General features: G+C 42.5%; 1 protein-coding gene across 9 annotated transcripts in view; it reads left to right on the top strand.

The window, feature by feature from the left end:
* Positions 1 to 19,583, top strand: part of TENM4 (teneurin transmembrane protein 4) — a 601,633-nt gene that overhangs the window by 553,754 nt on the left and 28,296 nt on the right. For all 9 annotated transcript variants that reach the window (XM_026843650.1, XM_026843624.1, XM_026843595.1 and 6 more), the window contains 3 exons: positions 200 to 354; positions 4,183 to 5,060; positions 16,564 to 16,736. In XM_026843650.1, the coding sequence (XP_026699451.1) occupies positions 200 to 354; positions 4,183 to 5,060; positions 16,564 to 16,736 (1,206 nt within the window). The remainder of the gene's footprint in view (positions 1 to 199; positions 355 to 4,182; positions 5,061 to 16,563; positions 16,737 to 19,583) is intronic.

The following is a 19,583-nucleotide window of genomic DNA, read 5'->3' as shown; positions in this document are numbered from 1 at the left end:
GGTCAAAGCTCCTGATAACCAGGACTCCAACATACCCAACTCTCATACTGCCCTTTCTGAATGCCATAAAATATATTGCTCCCAACGAAACCAGCACTCTTACTCTTTCATGAGTGTCAAGCCAGAGACTGTCTTCTATTCATCTCATAACTGTCAGTTTGCCATTATTTTCTGACTGTCTTTCTTTTTTCCTCCTCAGGCATCACCGTGGACAAGTTTGGGCTGATTTACTTCGTAGATGGGACTATGATCAGGCGGATTGATCAGAATGGAATCATCTCAACGGTGTTGGGTTCCAATGACTTGACATCTGCTCGCCCTCTCAGCTGTGATTCTGTCATGGACATTTCTCAGGTAAGACAATGTTTTGGTTGGGCTTTTATAGAATAAAAGCCTATGCCTTCAGCCTATCTGCATGTCTATGTGCCCCCCCAGGTTTGACAAAGAGGGAAGGGCTCAAGGAAAATTACATTTCTATTATTTTGTGGTATGAAAATGACTGGGTCAAAAAGAAAGACCCTGTAAAGACTGAAGGAAGGACCTAACTGACCTAATTCAGAGATCTGTGGGGAGAGAGATTTTAAAGATGTCCCAACCACAGAAGAGACTTCTTTTGGAACTCTCAGTCAGCTGGGAGACACAGATTCGTAGGAAGCCAGGTTTCATTAGGCTCATTTCTCTAGAAACTAGTTGCTTTAAACTAAAAAGACCAGGCAGCCTTCCTCATTTTAGTAAGGCTATATGCCATGCTCTGTTATAACAACTTAGCTAACCATGGGTTAGCTTCCCCCATGCTTCCCCCATCCTAATTTGGCCCAGTGCAGTTTTAGACCTGAATCAAATTAACATCTAGGAAATACTGATTGGAGGCTGTGGTGCCAAAATTAGCAACAGCAGGAAAACAAGAATGTTGAATTGCATCAGATTGCAAATTGGTTGCAGCTACCATCATGCTGGGCTTTTAAGTCCGGCTGCCTAAAGGTGGAGAAAAAAAAAAAAAAAAAAAGCAAAAAAAGTGGGGAAGAAAAAAAAATCTCAGTTTGATGATTGCCTTACTTCTGGATGTGCAGAAGAAAAATCTGTTACAGCTCAGCACTCAATTTTGTGGGGCACTGGCCAACCTGTCAAATTGTGCCAGTTTAGAGATAGTGTCCTTTGAAACCTTTGTGCCACTTGTTGTTTGCCTGGCTACGGGAATGTTGCCCTCTCCTATGAAAATATAGATCATAGCTGGAGGGCTAAGTACTGTTATTCAGCCACAATAGATGTCAATGGGGTTTCCTTTTTGTAACTACCTAGATAATTTCCGTGCTCCCATATGGAATCTGTTCTTCTTGTTTTTCACTCTAATTTGAAAAGATCATTCTTGCTTCTTTGCAACTGGTTCCCACTGTCTTCAATTTATGAACAAGCTGAAATTATGAGTTTAAAAGCTCTCATGCCTTCTATAGAAGCAAATTTTGCTGGTTAAAGGCCATCTTGTAGTATGTTTCTCATCTTACAGGCTGTTTTTTCTTTATCTGAATTTCAGAGGCAGTTACCACAAGACCATTGTGGATTCAGGCTTTAAAAATCATTTTCTCACAGGTTATGTGGCTTGTATGTAGACTGATGTCATAATTAAACACTTCTGAGATGAGCTAAAATGTATCAGTTGAAGACTCTTTCTTTCCCTTCATAAAATGACAGGAGCCATTTTTAGATTAACCTGTAATGTGATGGACAGATTACCCAGTACTGGTTTGGACAGAAACACCAAAGACAGCTTTAATTTAAAACACACACACACACACACACACACTAAAACACACACACACACACACACACACACACACACACACACACGCCAAATAAAAAACCCCAAACAAACAAAAAAAAACACAACAAAAAAATCCCAAACCAAGCAAAGAAAACCCACCTTGGGAAGTAGCTTTTCATCATTTACAGTGGCTAGAAGGGTCTTTTCTGTCAGGTCCCTGAGGCTCCCTGGGACATGAGGACATGAAATATTCAGCTGCCAGTGTTGACAAGGAATGCTTTTTAAGAAATTGAAAATTCCCTTGTCAGTTCAGAATAAACTCCGCTCTTGATGCTAACTCAAGGCTGCAGAGCTTAAAGACCACTGGAAGGGATGGAGGCATGCATTATTAAAGAGGAAACCACAGGCTATAATGTTTTACTACAGGAAGGGTTAAAATAGGCCAGGAGCTGAGAAAAGGAAGGAGATTTTGCAAAAAGAGACAGAACCAGAGTAGACAGAGCTCAGCACACTGCTTAGCCATGAAAATGAGCTTCACAAGCCCAGCCATTAGAAGGCACAATGAACTAAATATATTGCATCTGATTCTCTTTAAAAGAAAGGAAGGGAAAAAAAAAAAAAAAAAAAAAAAAAAAAAAGGAAAGGAAAGGAAAAAGGATTTAAACATGAATAGAAGCACCAAAAGTAAAGCAGGGCTGTGGCAGAGACATTCAACTACAGGCTTTAGAATAGGAATCCCCTGTGTGCTTCTAGTTCTTACCTGGTCTCTTCTTGTTCTTGGTTTTAAGTAAAATCACAATGAGAGATTGTTTGCTGGACTTGAGCCAGCTGACATCTACACCTTCTCCTTCCAGTAAGGTTGCCACTTTACAGGTGCAAAATACCACCCCAAACCTGGTCACCTCAAATGGACGAGAAGAAGCAGCAACTGAGATGGGTGATGGGAGAGGAAGGTTTGAAACAAAGAAATGGGGAGATCCTGGAACTGCACAGCCTTGAGCGTGCCCAGATCCCAGAGCTCTGCATGACAGCACATCGTGCTGTTGGGTACAGAGAAAAAACACACGGGTGCAGGGAGGATGGCACAAAGCATCCAGCTTCTCAGTTAACCACGAGATATCAAGTCCATCTGCTCTGACCTAGAGTTGCTTGGCTGACTGAAAGGGAAACATACAACTATAGCTATTCTTTCTAACAAGCTGAAAATCTATTTAAAAACCTGGCTGGAGGTGCCCAAGAGCATTTTTCACAGTTGTCCGTTTCCAATCATGCTTTACACCTCTACTATGGGGAGGATGCACCATTTGGAAAACATTTAAGCATTAATTGGTTCCCATCAGCAAAATGTTGACTTTTTATTTTCCCTACATAAACCTGAAGTGAAATAATTTTTAAAAACGCACACCTGACAACTCTTAATAAAATTAAAAAAAAATATATTTAGCAAATATTTCTTAGATTTGGCAGCTAAAAGAAACTTGAAAGGACAATGTATTGCAGAAGATAGACCTTCTAGTGCTCGCTCACTTGTGGTGTTACCAGTCACTTTTTCAGTTTATTTGTGCATATGGATTATGAGTGTAGAACTGTGACGTGTCACTATGACCTGAACCCATTCTTCCATTATGCTTAAAAAAAAAAAAAAAAAAAAAAAAAAAAAAAAAAAAAAAGTGAAAACCACTCTAAAGACATGAGTATTTTATTCCACAGATTTAAATTGCCTGAATTTCTTGTGAATTGCTATTCTGCATTTTTGCAGCATCGGGCAGAAAATTGGTGGATATAGCTTAGACATACACACATGATGACACAGCTGCCAGTTTTGTGTCTATCCCTCCTTGTCATTTACCCAGAGGAGCTCAGCCACTTGTCTGGAAAATCCTTTACTAAAAGGATCATTGTTTGACTGGTTTCATTGCACTTCACACAACAAAGTTCTCAGTCCCAGGTCTCTGCTATCAGGTCCAGGCTCCATCAATTCAGAAAGTATAGGATTATTTGGTAAGGGGAATCTCTGCATCTTCTTGTTTACTCCTGTATTAGGAGTAAACATTTACCCTGGGCACTGATGCCCCTTCCCACAGCCCCTGACACCTCACACCACAGCAGAGAAGCAGAGAGAAGCCGTGGTCTAGAGCGAGAGCTGAGGAGGTTCTGCCTCTGCCCATCACCCTGCTCCCTGTGCAGAGTGTGGGTGTTCACATGTGTCTGCTTCATGTGACCAGCAGCTAAGCCCCCTCACTCACACCAGGGTTGTGTCCTCTATGGTCACCATACCAAGCAGTCATACTTAGTTGTGTTTCTTTTACCCTTTCTCCCGTTAATCCATGTTGAAACACCCTCACTGCAATTGATTTGTACCAATCACACAATGAAAAAAAGGTTTTGCTGTAATAATTTCCTTGTGTTGTTTTACCATTAAGGTTCGTCTAGAATGGCCCACAGATCTGGCAGTCAATCCGATGGATAATTCACTCTACGTCCTCGACAATAACGTTGTGTTGCAGATATCTGAGAACCACCAAGTGCGCATCGTGGCGGGGAGGCCCATGCATTGCCAGGTGCCGGGCATGGATCACTTTCTCCTTAGCAAGGTGGCAATCCACGCCACGCTGGAGTCTGCTACCGCCCTGGCCGTCTCACATAATGGGGTCCTGTACATTGCTGAGACTGATGAGAAAAAGATCAACCGCATCAGGCAGGTCACCACCAATGGAGAGATTTCTCTCGTTGCCGGGGCACCAAGCAGCTGTGACTGCAAGAACGATGCTAACTGTGACTGCTTCTCAGGGGATGATGGCTATGCCAAGGATGCCAAACTCAATGCGCCGTCCTCCCTTGCCGTGTGTGCAGATGGGGAGCTGTATGTTGCTGATCTTGGAAATATCCGAATCCGCTTTATTCGGAAAAACAAACCATTCCTCAACACACAAAATCTATATGAATTATCCTCACCCATAGACCAGGAACTCTACTTGTTTGACACCAGTGGTAAACACCTTTATACTCAGAGCCTTACCACTGGTGATTATCTTTACAATTTTACTTATTCCGGAGATGGAGATATAACCCTGATCACTGACAATAATGGCAACTTAGTCAATATCCGAAGAGATTCCACAGGGATGCCCCTCTGGCTGGTGGTGCCTGATGGCCAAGTCTACTGGGTGACAATTGGTACCAACAGCGCACTCAAGAGTGTAACAACACAGGGGCATGAAGTGGCCATGATGACATACCACGGCAACTCCGGTCTCCTTGCCACTAAAAGCAATGAAAATGGTTGGACAACGTTTTATGAGTAAGTACATTATGAATATTGTGCTGCTGATTTCATTCTGTGTTCTCTGAACCATGCAAGGTTGACCGAATTTAATTCCCTGGACAGAACTATTAACCAAACAAAATGGCCAGAACAGAGAATATTATATCTCACAGAAACACCAAATACTGGAATTAAGTGCATTAGAGTTTCAATAAACTCCCTCTACCAAGTCAAGAGTCAGACTGAGTTTCTGCTGAATTTTTCTAAATCAGCTAAGTAATTTGGACACCTGGTTCTCCTTAACTGTAGTGGGGACTGGGGATTTAGGTTGCATGTCAGAGAATTTTTCTTGGCTTTGAAAGCCTTGAAAGTGTGAAAGTTCCATCAGATCCTCTTTTTCGCAGCTTTTCACCTACTTCCTCTGCTGCAGTGTCTTTTTTGAGCTTGTTTGAAATGGCTGATGTAGAATGACAACTGACAATGACTAATGACAGCTTGCTTAGAAAACAATTCTGTAATTAATCGACTGCTTGGGTTCTATTGTTGTAATTGGCCTCACTAAGCAGTAAAAATTGTCTCAAGACTGTTAAAGGCAAGCCCAGAAAAAATTTTGAGCGGGGAAAAGACAGGATGCATTGAAAAACCCAGAGATGGCAGTGACTTGAAGATTTGTACTTCTTTTTTGTATTACTGTTAGCAATTCCCTGCTTATAAATACCGTGAGGACAGCACACTTCTGATATCAAATAGAAAAAAGATAGTAACTGAATGAAGGACATCTAGAAGGATGGCCTGCAAATTCATCCCTCTGTTGAGAACCTTTTCCCCTCCCTCTTCCTCTAGTTTTATTTTTATTTTTCAAGTCTAGCCTCTTTGAAATGCTCCTTTTAGCACATAATTTCCCATATGGTTTGAATGGTTACGTGGAATTGTTCAGCTACCATAATAATAGACCCATTGTAAGAGTCCAAAAAAAAAAAAAAAAAAAAAAAGAGAGAGAGAGAGACTCAGGAAAGGAAAGCTGGCTAAACCCACATATTCGTGTGTTAGACATGCAGTTGCTTTGGTTCTTTCTTTAAAATGTTCCAGGCCCAGTTTCAAATTTCTTTGCTTAATACTCGCTATTACAGCTCCTGCCTTGAAAAGAACTGATGGAAACTCTGTGATGAATCTTTTGAAAGGTTATTTGCATTCCATCAATGTTCTGCTTGCAATTACTGTAGCAATATTCCACAGTGAATCAAAGTTAATGCCCTTCCATCTCTTACATTGAATTTGCTTGAGGGAGGCTTTAGGGAGGAAAGATAGGGTGCTTTTCTCTATAGGAGTGGAAGCCCGCTATATTGTCAGGACCATTGTGCTAAATCAAGGAGGTATTTTCTTTTTTGCAAAGAACCCGATAGTTCCTGTGCTTGAAAACAGATGTAGCCCTGGACAGTGAAGCAAACTAAACATTACAGCTAATAATGGTCAGATTTATACCTCAAACATAATCTTTTATTTAAAAGTGTGACTGAAAATATAAAGAAGATAAAATGAGACAGAAACTAAAATCCAACTTACTCTCTGGATATATTTATAACAGTGATCCATTATTTCTTGCTATCCAACAAAATAGAGCATTTGTGAAAGTCATAATTCTGGTCCTTTTATGCACTTCAGAAGAGTCATAAGAAAGCTTTTTAGAGCTAAATGGAAGACAGTATTCTCCAGTGGTTAGACTATGGAAACCTTGACTAGAGCAAGTCAGCACTATATGATAGTACAGCATCACTGAAAATAGAATTGGGAATGTGTCTTTAGAGATATCTCATCCAAACCTGTGATCAGCTATCTCTATTTAACTGTTCCTGACAGATTCTGATGCAGCTTTATAGAACTACAGGGTAAAAGTCTATATCTGAATTAGTTACCTCAGCCTCCCTTTATAGGCAATGGAGAGAAACAGGCACTTTCAAGGTGAGTTTCTTATGAGTTATGTCAGGTATCTGCTTTAGGATGAGATGAGCCATATTCTGAAAGTTTCCCTCTGTAAAGGTAGTCCAGAATGATTAGCTCAGATACAGATGTTTACACTGCAGATGTCTACAATTTGGTCAGATGGATCCTATCAAAGTCATCTAAGTTATTCATAAATATTGCTAGTGATAACAGTGTATTTACCTATCTTCTTATTGCTAGAAAGCTTTTTTATATGCTCAGCCTAAATCTTCCTTGCTTGGAGACTGTCACACTTCATCCCTATCCTATCCTATCCTATCCTATCCTATCCTATCCTATCCTATCCTATCCTATCCTATCCTATCCTATCCTATCCTATCCTATCCTATCCTATCCTATCCAATCCTATCCTTCCCTACCCTGTCCACTAGGGACTTGGGAAGCAGATCATCTGCTCTTCTTCCAAGCTGTGAAAAGTACAGATCGAACAGCTCAAGAACTTGCTCTGTGATAGCTCTCATAAGAAAATCAGCAATAGGGAATCATCCAATGGGGCTGGTTTGGGTGAATTGGCAGAGATTGATTCTACTAGGGTTGGCATGCATAATCTGGGAGAAAATATAAAATCAGAAGTGTTAAAATGAGGTTCGAAAATAATGGTGAGATGATACTTGGATTGCTTGATAAAGTAGGTTTTGTTTAAATGAGATACATTCTTACACAGTCTAAAGAACTGGGCTGAGCATTGACTCTCGGAGGTTGTAATGAACAAAGCATCAAGGGTGATCCTCAGCATAATTCCATGGCAAATCTGTCAAACTTGTCGCCTGGATGGACAAACAAAATGAATATACTTACTCATCCCACTCTACTTGTAGTGTGTAGTAGGAAGCTGATTTTATCCCGGTACAGCATTGATGAGACTAACCCTGTCAGTTCTGATGTTTGCAGTTTAAGAAGGATAGTGAAAATTGAAGGCTGTGCAGAAAAACACTAGAACAATTTATCTGTGGGGAGAAGGTGCTTTATGCTGGATAACTGAGGAGACTTGATCTATTTATCTTAACATGAAGAAGACTGGGAAGTGTCTAGATCATGGCATGTCAGCACAAAACTCTTAATTTAGCAGAGAAGGGCTTGAGAAGGGTAAGGGGCTGGAATGCAAAGCTAGACACAGTCAAGTTGACAGGAAGGCATGATTTTTTTTTTTAAGGCTGAGATTACCTAACTGGTAGAGAGACCAACCATGAGAAGCAGTATATTCTCCATTACTTGGTATCTTAGATCATGACTCTGGCTGCCTTTCTTAAGATATATTCTCAGCAGACAGATCTGTATGAGTCAAACACAAACTGCAGGGATGAGTGCAGGCATGGCAGGATGAAATCCGAGTTCTTTGATAGCCAGGAAGCCAAAAAAGATGGTTTAAACCAAATCAGCATTCGGTAGCTTCAGGTTATTGGTTTCTGTATCAGAACATCAGGAAATTTACGTTGTGGAAGTTTAAGTGATTTTAGATCAACCCTGCGATCATGAGAAGCTGGCAGGTGCTCTGAGTCGTTTTCAGTCCTGGTTGAGGGGCAAGGTAAAGCTCTTATTTCTCTTTTGCTTGTGGCCAAGGAAGTAAAGACATCAAATCTGACTCTGAGGAAAAGCTTCATGTTTCTCACAGCACATAATAGTTGTTTATGGGCTAGGCCAGGCTGGACACCACTGTTTAAAAAGTTAAGACTAAACATAAATTCAGCTGGCAAGTTTACACTGCACCAGTGGCCCCATGAAGATTAACCTTTACCTGACTGTCTGCAGAGGCCCATAAACCAGGCACCCAACATAAAAAAGCACTGGTGCTACAAGAGTGGCAGCACTACATGTGTGCATGTCCAGCATCCCTGGTTCTCCTTCAGTTGTTGCTCTTCCTGGGGCATTTCTCAGCCTTTATCAAAAGGCTGCAAGGAGCTGTGACACGTGGGCGCCTTGATGCGACTCTGGAGAGGAGAGGAGGAGGTGGGCTACGTTGACGCAGTACTGGGGGTCTGTCTCCAGAGCACACCAGGGAATGCAGGTCCTCCCACGCCTCGGGCTGGGCTGGCACGTTGGTTCTTCATTTCTGACGGGAAGGAGACAGGTGCTGTCTTCAGGCGGTGGCAGACTTGCTCACAGCACTTACAGCTCTTTCTTTCACACATCCTACACCAAAGCCTGCTGTAACAATCCTACTTTATTGGGTTTAGCGCTGAGCAAGGTTCAGTATATAATGGTGTGCAGTTGCCTTTTCCTTTGAGAGTGAAACTTAGCTCCCTGCAGTAATTAGCCTGTTCCCAAAGGCCTATCTGGGACTTCTTTGAGGGTTTTAGCATTACGTAGACTTTCTCTGCCTCTGCAGAGGGCTTGACATTCACTGTCAATTAATGCAATTCAGCTCAGCTTGTCCAGTAACTGGATTAAAGACTTACTTGCCTTTCCGTTGAACCTGTGACAGTGGTAATCAGCAGCAAAGGAAGTTGATCTGGAAACTCTGCCAGGGGAACGGCTTCTTCTTGTTCAACTCCTTAAGTCCAAGACAAAGGATGCTGTGTAACTACTTGCTTCTTTGTTGTTGCTTCTTTTTTCACTTGACCTGAAAAAATTGCTACCAGCCTTTACAAAGTTTCTTAGCACTTGCTGTTTATCTGCTTCAGAATCCGGAAATTCTCATTAATGTTATTTGTTTAAATCAAGAATACAGCAATTATCTTGATTAGCTCATTGAGATGGTATCACTGTACATTAATTCAATTTCCCCCTGAGCCAAAGTCAAACCTTCTACGCATTATTTAGCCCAGATGACGCTCTTTCGCTTAGGTCCTTTGTGTGCCCAATTAGTTTCAAAGGTCACCTCCTCCCATACGGAATGAAATACTTACACATGACTGCAGCCAAGCCCAGAAACTCAAAACCTTTTCATGGACTACCCAAGAAGTGGCTCACAGCTTCCTGGAGGGCAAAGGGTCTCGTGGAGCCAGATCTTCAGATGGGCAGTAAGGGGAGCTTTGACCCATAACGTAGGATACTGTTTCACAGAGAACCAAACCCTGCCAAACCTCACACACTGTAATGGGCAGAAGGTAGGAGCCAGCTGGACTGAGCAGGCAGGGGGACGTTGGATGGCTTCCCAGTGACCCCCAGGACTCTGCAGAGGTCCTGCCTCAGCAGTGTTTGGTGCCCCAGCCAATGCTCTGGTCTGAGCAACTGGGGTACCAGAACTGGGCATCGTGGTCGGCATCTACCCCAGACACAATCTGCCTTGTAGTTGGCATAAAGGCTCTGCAATTTTTTTCTCTCAGTCAAAACCAGAGATAAATAACACTTACTACCTTTAGAGGAGCAGCCACCTCTTGACTCGGAGAAAAGCTAGCTTACTGCATTAATAACACGATATCTCAGGTCATACATGGAGTTTTGTGGGATTTGGTGGCACCCTTGGTTTAGGGTAGTTCAAGTGAGGGTCTCTTTCTGCTCCTGCAGTAGTCTGGGGTATGAGAAACAGCTTTAGCTTTTACTCCCCTTCTGCTTTTAGCGAGATTTCTTTGCTCCACAATCTCTTTGTGATAAACCAATAAGATTCTCATCATTGTTCCTCTGAAGAAGTTACAGTGAAACTCTGGTAAGTGCCATGATAAAACAGTACTTCTCCAGTACTCTCACTAAGTTGTGAGGTCATGTTCTGAGCCATTGGCCTGGCCTGAAATGAATGCCTGATGTCAGAGTTTAGTTGAGAACCAAGGGAATTATAAGTGTCATAAAATCGAGAGAGAGATTTTCCTCTTCTCATTCAGGCAGTCAGAAAATTCTGCAGACAGTGGCTGCAACCTGGCCTTGTGTCACTGGGGAGAGGACTTGCCTTCATACATATTTGAGAAGTATCGGTTTGTCTGTTATAGATTTATTTTTAATGTTGTGTTTAATGTTGTTTAAAAAATCGTGAAGAAGCGAGCTTGTTGGGAGGCAGCGGGTGCATGTCTGTATAATCTCACGCAAAATATAGTTTGCAAAGTACATTAGGACACTTTGGCACTAAATGCAATATTATTATAGTGAATTTTTTCCGATCTATTTGACTTGTAGTTTTAAAAGGCTGATGAAATGTGAAAAAGCTGAAATGAGGAAACCCAGAGACTCGGGCAAGGAATTGATTTCTGAATAGACGGTACTTAGGATGCTCTCCTTAATTCCCAAGGCCCAGGTCTCTACACAATGGTAATGTGATAAATGAAAGCTCTGAATGTTTACAAGCTAACAATTAGGCCTCATAAGCACCAAATACCATTTTAATTCTGTGCATTGAACCTTAGCTAAATACATTTCCAATTGGGAATGGATGGCAACAGCTTCCTTTGCTGGCCTAATAATTGTCACTGTAATTGTAAGTGCCGAGTCTTTGCAGCAGGTTTGTATGGGAGGCAGCAGCTGTGTTAGCAGGTGATGAATACATTGCTCGGCATGGCTGCTCTGTGCGCTCCCATGTTTCAGTATTTCCTTAATTCTGGTGCTTTCAGAGCATTTGGAGAACACAGAAGTCTTAGGCTATGATGAAAACTGGCCCACCCTTAAATCCCGAGGCTGTGGAAACAAGCCTAGGCAGCTTAGCTGCAAAATGAGGTGACTAGGAGAGATTTATCTTACTGCAAATACCAGGGCACACCTGCAGCTACATAAGAGCCAGTCACTTGGCCTTCCTCTCCAAGCTGACGTGCCCTATAAATGCCTTTACAGGGCTGAAAGCAGAGGTAGAAGGAATTGACTCATTTAACTCATTAAGCACATTAGCTGGGATGTGCAAGCCTTCAAGCTGATGCATCCTGGGACACCGTGGGTATGTGATAGATGATATCAGGTATGTGCAGTGTGATTCGAAATCAAGGGAAAAGGGGAAAATGCTCCAGTCCTGAGCAAAAGAGAAGAAAAGAACTGCTTGCCGAGAGGAAAACGCTGTGTGTGTCCGTGCTAACCGGCTTCCCTCACCTCCTTTTGCATTGCCACCGCAGTGCTAAAAGGAGTTTTTGTCTGGACATGGGTGTCTTACACTTCATCTGCCACCAATTAAAACCAATAACAACAATGGGAACAATCTGATTGCGTCGCCTTCTCGCATTTCTTCCTTTTGTAAGGCATGACCTCCTTGCAGCTGCAAATAGGTGAGCTGTCACCCCCAGAGTGAGAGCTGGGAAGGTCCCTGCCTCACTCCTGGGCAGAGGGGGCAGCCGCTCCTGCAAGTGCAGAAAACACAGATGGTCCAGGTTACTCCTAACAGAGACTAATGTGGGGTGACTAAGGAAGTGCCAAAAGTCTAATTTGCATGTGCAGACATCTTAAACCAACTCCAGCACACCATTCTGGGCTGTTCTGGCCCAAAACGAGCCTTGCTTCTCAGGACCCAAACTCCCAAATGGAAATCCTTACTCTTGGTGGGCTTGTCTTCTGTAGTGTGAGCTTTCTACAGCTGTAAAAATGTAACTGTGTAAATTATGCATATTGTACTTCTCATTTTGACTTAAAAATGTGTGCACAGACGTCCAGACACCATCATACACTCTCATGCTCTTTTTTTCATGCTGTTCTAACCCATTTTGCACAGGCAGAGCTTGCATATTTGCCCAGCAGAGAGCTGGATGGCCATTCGTGAGGGTGCTGGCAGCTGGGTGTCCTGCAATAGAGTTTAACAAACTGGGTACCTGCTGCTGCTTGGGGTTGTTAAAACTGAGTAACCACAAGTTTTTGAGGCTTTCTTTGGAGCACATAAGTAGGGTTTGCATGAAATACATGTTTTGTGCTGACTCTCACCATGGTGCTGTCATTCAGTTAGGATAAACCACACGACTCATGGGACATTGACTCAGCACTTAAAGGAAATAGCAATGAACAAGCTCTCTGCCCCCATCCTGGCTTTTGCTCTCCATTTTTCCCTAATCTGCCGACCTTCCCTTCACACTCACACCTATATTACACCAAACTCACCCCTTGGACTTCAGTGTAGCACATCTAGATTTGTGGCATTAATTTTAGGTGAATCAGGCTCCCTTTTAGGAGCAACTCATTAAAAAAAAATAAATAAATATTGAAATAGAGCAATGTAAATAAATCTCACAGTTGCTAAACCACCAAGTCAGAGGTGTTAAATTCATATCCATCAGCACTTGGGATCTGAGTCTCCCCTTACGGTTTATATATAGGACTATTGATGCCGAGGTAGGAAGAATTTAGGGTGTTACACAACACACCTTTAGCGACAACAGTGTTTTTTCTGCTCAAGTTAAAGACTAAATCATGTCCCTTGGGTCCTGTCTCAGCAGATGGGGTAAAGATACTGCCTGTGATGTTTCCAGTTTAAGGCTCACGTACTGGTTTAGAAGATGTGCAGATGACTGTACAGAAAGCACAGTCAAAACCCCTACCATCTCAGTGCAAACAGGACAGCCACAAACATGGAGCAAAGCGCTTGGTACTGAGAACACTTAAGTTCTGGCTCTTGCAAGGAGATTCAGTTTAGATCCAAGCTGTGCTCTGCTAGCTGCTTGGAAAAGCTTTAACTGGCCTCTGCCAGACTCCTGCAATGCAGTCCTGAATTCATCTCCTTTTCTCTTCTTTTCTTTTTTCTTTTCTTTTCTTTTCTTTTCTTTTCTTTTCTTTTCTTTTCTTTTCTTTTCTTTTCTTTTCTTTTCTTTTCTTTTCTTTTCTTTTCTTTTCTTTTCTTTTCTTTTCTTTTCTTTTCTTTTCTTTTCTTTTCTTTTCTTTTCTTTTCTTTTCTTTTCTTTTCTTTTCTTTTCTTTTCTTTTCTTTTCTTTTCTTTTCTTTTCTTTTCTTTTCTTTTCTTTTCTTTTCTTTTCTTTTCTTTTCTTTTCTTTTCTTTTCTTTTCTTTTCTTTTCTTTTCTTTTCTTTTCTTTTCTTTTCTTTTCTTTTCTTTTCTTTTCTTTTCTTTTCTTTTCTTTTCTTTTCTTTTCTTTTCTTTTCTTTTCTTTTCTTTTCTTTTCTTTTCTTTTCTTTTCTTTTCTTTTCTTTTCTTTTCTTTTCTTTTCTTTTCTTTTCTTTTCTTTTCTTTTCTTTTCTTTTCTTTTCTTTTCTTTTCTTTTCTTTTCTTTTCTTTTCTTTTCTTTTCTTTTCTTTTCTTTTCTTTTCTTTTCTTTTCTTTTCTTTTCTTTTCTTTTCTTTTCTTTTCTTTTCTTTTCTTTTCTTTTCTTTTCTTTTCTTCTCTTCTCTTCTCTTTTCTTTTCTTTTCTTTTCTTTTCTTTTCTTTTCTTTTCTTTTCTTTTCTTTTCTTTTCTTTTCTTTTCTTTTCTTTCTTCTTTTCCATTTCACAAGTGGCTGATCGATCGCCAAGATTTTGGAGGGAAAGGACAAGGCTGCTCCATCCTCCATGCGTGGATAATCTCATGACTGATAGGCTGACACTGTGGAGGGCCAGATGCTTTCTTCTGCCTTCCTACCTCCCTCTCTGCCCAGTGGGCAAGAAAAGGCTCACGTGATGATGTCACCAAACTCAAGGGCTGGAGAGACTTGCAATGAGCTCACCCACTTAGTCACTATACACTAAATATTAAACTTGGGCAAAAATCACCTTTTCAAGCCTTCCTCACACCAAGTCAGTGCCAGGCATACTGTCAGAAGCGAAGTACCAGCACTGTGTACAAATCTGAAAAAAAAGGGAATGGAAGAGGAGACAAATTTCTTTTTCTGTATGATGCAGAGCAAGTCCAGTGGCTGCTCCTGGGTTTCTCGTGGGTTTCAGTTAAAGAGTACTTTTTCTTTCTTTTCTTTACTTTTCTTTTTGCTTGTTTGGGGTTGTTTTTGTTATTAGATGGGGTCTGTTGCCTCACTCCCCAGCTGAGTAATCCTGAAGAGGAGGATCAAGAGCTCCTCAACCATCTGCTCCCTCCAAGGTCTGATCAACTGCATCCAGACCCTCTCTATCACACTTCTCTCACCTATTCTTAAAAGCATTGGGCAATGGGGTTTCCAGCACTCCATCTGTTCCTCTGCTTGGAGCAACCATGGGCCTGGAAAATGTTCTCCAGCTTCTGATCTGAATCTTCTGTGTTTCCATTCAAGCTGATTAATTTTTATCGCATCCTCAGTAGACATGATAAACAACTAATTACAATTCTCTTCAGAACAACCATTTTCATGGTGGCATCTTCCCACTTCCTTGTTTATTCTAAATCAGATCATCTCTTTTGGCTTTGCCTCTTAGGTCATGTTTTCTGAGCTTGTTATCCTTAATGTAGCATTTACATGGCTTTATCATTCCGAGGAATGGCGCCTTTCACTGGTCACCATGATCCATCAGAGCCTTGCCACTGGCTATTGCAGGAGAATGAGTCCTCTCTGCTCACCCACCATTTGCTTTCCATCCCCAAGTGATAAATTTTCTTGACATGAACTTCTTATATATCATATAAATCATTCTTAAATGATATATGGGCAGGACTTGAAAAAAAGTCCAATGTTGCCACTGATTGCTTTTGCTGGAATTTTTCTACTGTTTCTACCTGACTAGTTAAATATCCCTTCCCTGAAGGTCTGTCTTATCAGAAGGTCCAACACTTCTCCAGAGATAAGCCAGTAGAGCTTTGGGCTGCTCTCTGTTTCAGTTTACAGTAGCCTCACTGCAAAGGTCCCTTGCCAACCTTCTGTTCTTAGCTCAGTCTGTGACCCAATGGCACCCAATGCCACAGATGGAAGGCAGGATGGTGTGTTTGATCCATTGACTCAGGAGGCATCTAAGCACAGGTGTCTGCTGCTTTTTCTTGAAAAAACATCCCCCCAGCTTGTAAACTGCTGTGGGACCTGCATCTATGTAGCTTATTTCATCTAGGTCCTGGTACACAGGTGTCCACATCACAGAAACCTTCCTTCGTGGTGCTTACGTCGACTCCCTCAATAGAAAAGCCAAGGACTCAGTAGGGGTGAAAACTGAACTGGTTTTGTACACTCTTAAATCAGTCCTTCCATATGGTTCTAGGAACAGTAAAAGATAGACGTAGGGGTCCCAGCTGTGCTAAGGGCTCTACACCATATTCACAAAGAACAGTTCTCTACCCAAAGTGGCCAATCTGGCAGGTCTTTGCTGCTACCTTAACATTAGCTTTTAAAATAAGATAGAAAAAAAATAAATAAATTAAAAAAAAAAATAAAATTGCTGAAGAGCTTAGGACACAACCAGAGAATATAGTTGGTGGCCTTCAGAAACTCCTGATTCTACTAGACAGGATGCACAGGCCAGTGCTTTTCCATTAAGTCACAGCACAGTGGATGGGAAATAAAGTTAGTCTTGTAAACAAGAAACAGTGCAGATGATAAGTATCGGAAAAATGTTGTTAAAATGCAGGCTAATACTTACTCAGTAATTTTCTATTCTTTGCTTGATTTTCTTCAGCTAAAAGCTGTGATTTTCTTCTCATGAAGCCAAAAAAGTCAAGACAGTCTGACAGAGTGACAATGCATTTTTCTCTGTGAAGAATCTGGGTAAAGACTTAACAACTTGGTCCTTGCTTTATAGGATGATTCCTGTATCCCACTCCTCTGTTGATGCTTTTGACTTCACTCCACCCTCCCTTTCAGGTACGACAGCTTTGGCCGCCTGACCAACGTGACCTTCCCTACTGGCCAAGTGAGCAGCTTCCGCAGCGATACCGACAGCTCCGTGCACGTCCAGGTGGAAACCTCCAGCAAGGACGATGTTACAATAACAACCAATTTGTCAGCATCAGGAGCCTTCTACACCCTGCTCCAAGGTGAGTTGGGCCACTGTCCTTCTCCCAGCCAAGCTGCACACAATGGATTATCCATCAGGAAACAGGCATCGTCTTGATAATCCCAGCACCAAAAATCACCTGCATCCTCTGCGCCCCACAGCTCCCCACATGCTGGTACAGACGCACACTCACACCTACTTAACCACATTCCCCAGCACCATGGTTGCTCTGCAGCTGTTTTCTGCTTCATTCTCATCCAGTCCCCTTGCCGTGCAGTCCCCATGCAGTACACTCCTCCGTCATCATTACCATTATTGTTATAACAAAAAGGGTTGCATAAATCTAGCCATGCTTCCAGCTGACCCCTTTGCTTCATTCTTAATGGCTTCTAACTTAACAGTTACTCTCCTGGAACAGGCTTCCAGCTGGTTGCTGGAGATTTCTCTGATTCTTTGTTCACTGGCTGTTCATACGCTCACAAGGCAGCATCCAGAAAAATGACCATTGCTGTCCCCAAAAGGTCTGTGTTTGAGCTAAAGGGCTGGTGTGGTGCAGCACAAAGGAGGACAGAGAGGTGGACAGCGAGGGTAGGACCTGTGGGATTGGTGTGTGGCTGTTGGAAATGACCATAGTTCTGCTGGAGATGGTAAGGTGGGGAAGTAGAGGACTGATGAGGTGGAAAAAAAGGTGATGAAGTAGGAAAGAAAAGAGGAATAAATATCAGGGGAGCACTGTGCTGACATACTGGTAGGGGTGGAAGCTGTAGTGCACAAACCATGCCAACCTGGATCTCCAAGTTCTGAAAGCTGAAGCCTCCTTAAGTGAGGGTGACCCATCACTTTTGTTCCCTGGGGCTTGGGAGGAAGGAAAAGGACCATCAGACTGTGTTTTTTTCACAGCCCAGCTCTCATTCACTCATAGTCTCTGCCTGATGGGAATGGGGTGTCAAACATAATTTCCCCTTGTGAAGAACCAAGTGCTCCAAGTGAGACCAACATGTTCCAGATCACATTTGTTCCCACATCTCTGGGACACACATTTCCCTCCCCCTCCCTATAATAACAGCAAGCTTTCCTAAAACAAAGTGCCTGCTATGCCTGAACGCTGCTTTTTCTGCCTTTGGAGAGGGCGACCGAGAGGGTGCCAGCCCCTTCAAGCCGTCCTCACTATTCATGTAGGGGAACACAATGACTTTCTTACTCTACTTCAGCCTGCAAAGCAGAGCCAACCTACCCCGCCCCATCCCGTCCACTCGCATTAAGACGTCTGGCAACTGCACAGACACAAGGTTGGCTTCACCTCAAGAGCCTAATTAAGCAATAGAGCCCGCTGTTGGGGGCCCTTTAGTGAGATAATTGACCATGATGTGATTTATACACCCAGAGCTGAAGGCACAGTTACATAATGGTGCCACGGTCAATTATCTCATTGTACTGCCCTCCAGCACAGGGGCACTCTTGCCTTTAGGACATGCAGTATTACAAACAGCTCAACCATCTTCAGACGTATAAAATTAACAAAACTGTTTGGGTCTGAAGAAATGCACTTATCTTAAAATGAAGATCTGGATAACGTTGCAGCAGGGGTGGCTTGAGACCTGATGAGGGTGGCTTTCCCACAGGCGTTAGGGACTGTGAATTCCCAAACTGGGATAGCTGTTCATGGCAGCACTGTAGAAACTGAAACAAGGGCCACTGGAGTTGCCCATGGATGTATTGAGCACAGGTAAAATGTGAGTCATCTGTGAGGGGGGTGAGGCCCTGGCACAGGTTGCCCAGAGAAGCTGTGGCTGCCCCCTCCCTGGAAGGGTTCAAGGCCAGGTTGGACGGGGCTTTGGGCAACCTGGGCTAGTGGAAGGTGTCCACTCCATCTGGAAATGAGAAGACATTTCCAGAAGGTTACAGATTCTTGTAGGATGGATTTAGGAGCCTCTACAGCTAACAGGCACCTCAGCATCTCTGTGGGATTTTGTCCTCCGATTAATGACAAAGTGAGCATTTAGTTCAAAGCCAAAATAGGGCACTAGTGCCCTAGAGCCAAAGCAGCATAAAATACAGCATCCAGTGGCTCCTGGATTTCATGCAGCCCTTGAGAAATTACTTTCAAAGCCAGGGAAGAGTATTATTTTGGGAAAATGTTGAAAGTGGAGGATTTACATAACCCACATTGTACCACACTGCTGGTGACAATCCACCATAACCCCTCTGTGACGCTATGTGACATGAAGGGAACATCACAAAGTCCGGTGAACTTCATGGAGAGCTTCAAGCTTTCCTCTGCTTCCTGGTGAAGGATAAAGGAAGGAGGAATATAATAGCTGTATGGAGATATTTCACTGGTTTGATTTAAAGCACATCTCCTGCCACTTCCTCACCAAACCAAGCATCTAAGAACAAAAGCGTGACAACCAGCTGCCCCCCTTCTCTCCATTTGCAGAATCAAGCATGGAGTGGGTTTGATCCTGCTGGAGTCTATGTCAAAAGACCGTCAACTGAAGTACACAGTGGTACAGCTAAAATACTCGGATCTACACCGTGGGTCACTGCTGTACATTTATAATGGCAAAATCCAGTGCCACAGCAGTTTCACACCATCACTACTGCGTACAGTAAGTTGAGTTGTGGTCCTGCTGAGATCAGTATGGCAAGACTCCAGCTGGCTACTACAGGAGCAGGATCAGACTCACAATAAAAAAGCCCAACTGGTGTCAGGTTTCCTTTCCTAATTATACCAAACTGTGCTCTTTGCTGATCTATTTCATCCAGACGAGAGAAGATAATTATGCTGTGACCTTGTTTCCTGCTGAGCTATAGCAGAGCAACTAGTGAACAAAACCCAACTTGCCTCAGAATGGAAAAACAATTGACATGCATTTTTAATGGGTGT

This window comes from Athene cunicularia (assembly GCF_003259725.1).
Source record: "Athene cunicularia isolate RWA chromosome 1 unlocalized genomic scaffold, athCun1 chr1_part1, whole genome shotgun sequence".
In the NCBI taxonomy this organism is placed as follows: domain Eukaryota; kingdom Metazoa; phylum Chordata; class Aves; order Strigiformes; family Strigidae; genus Athene; species Athene cunicularia.
The sequence above is the reverse complement of the archived record's forward strand: the minus strand, read 5'-3'. Positions and strand labels throughout refer to the sequence as shown.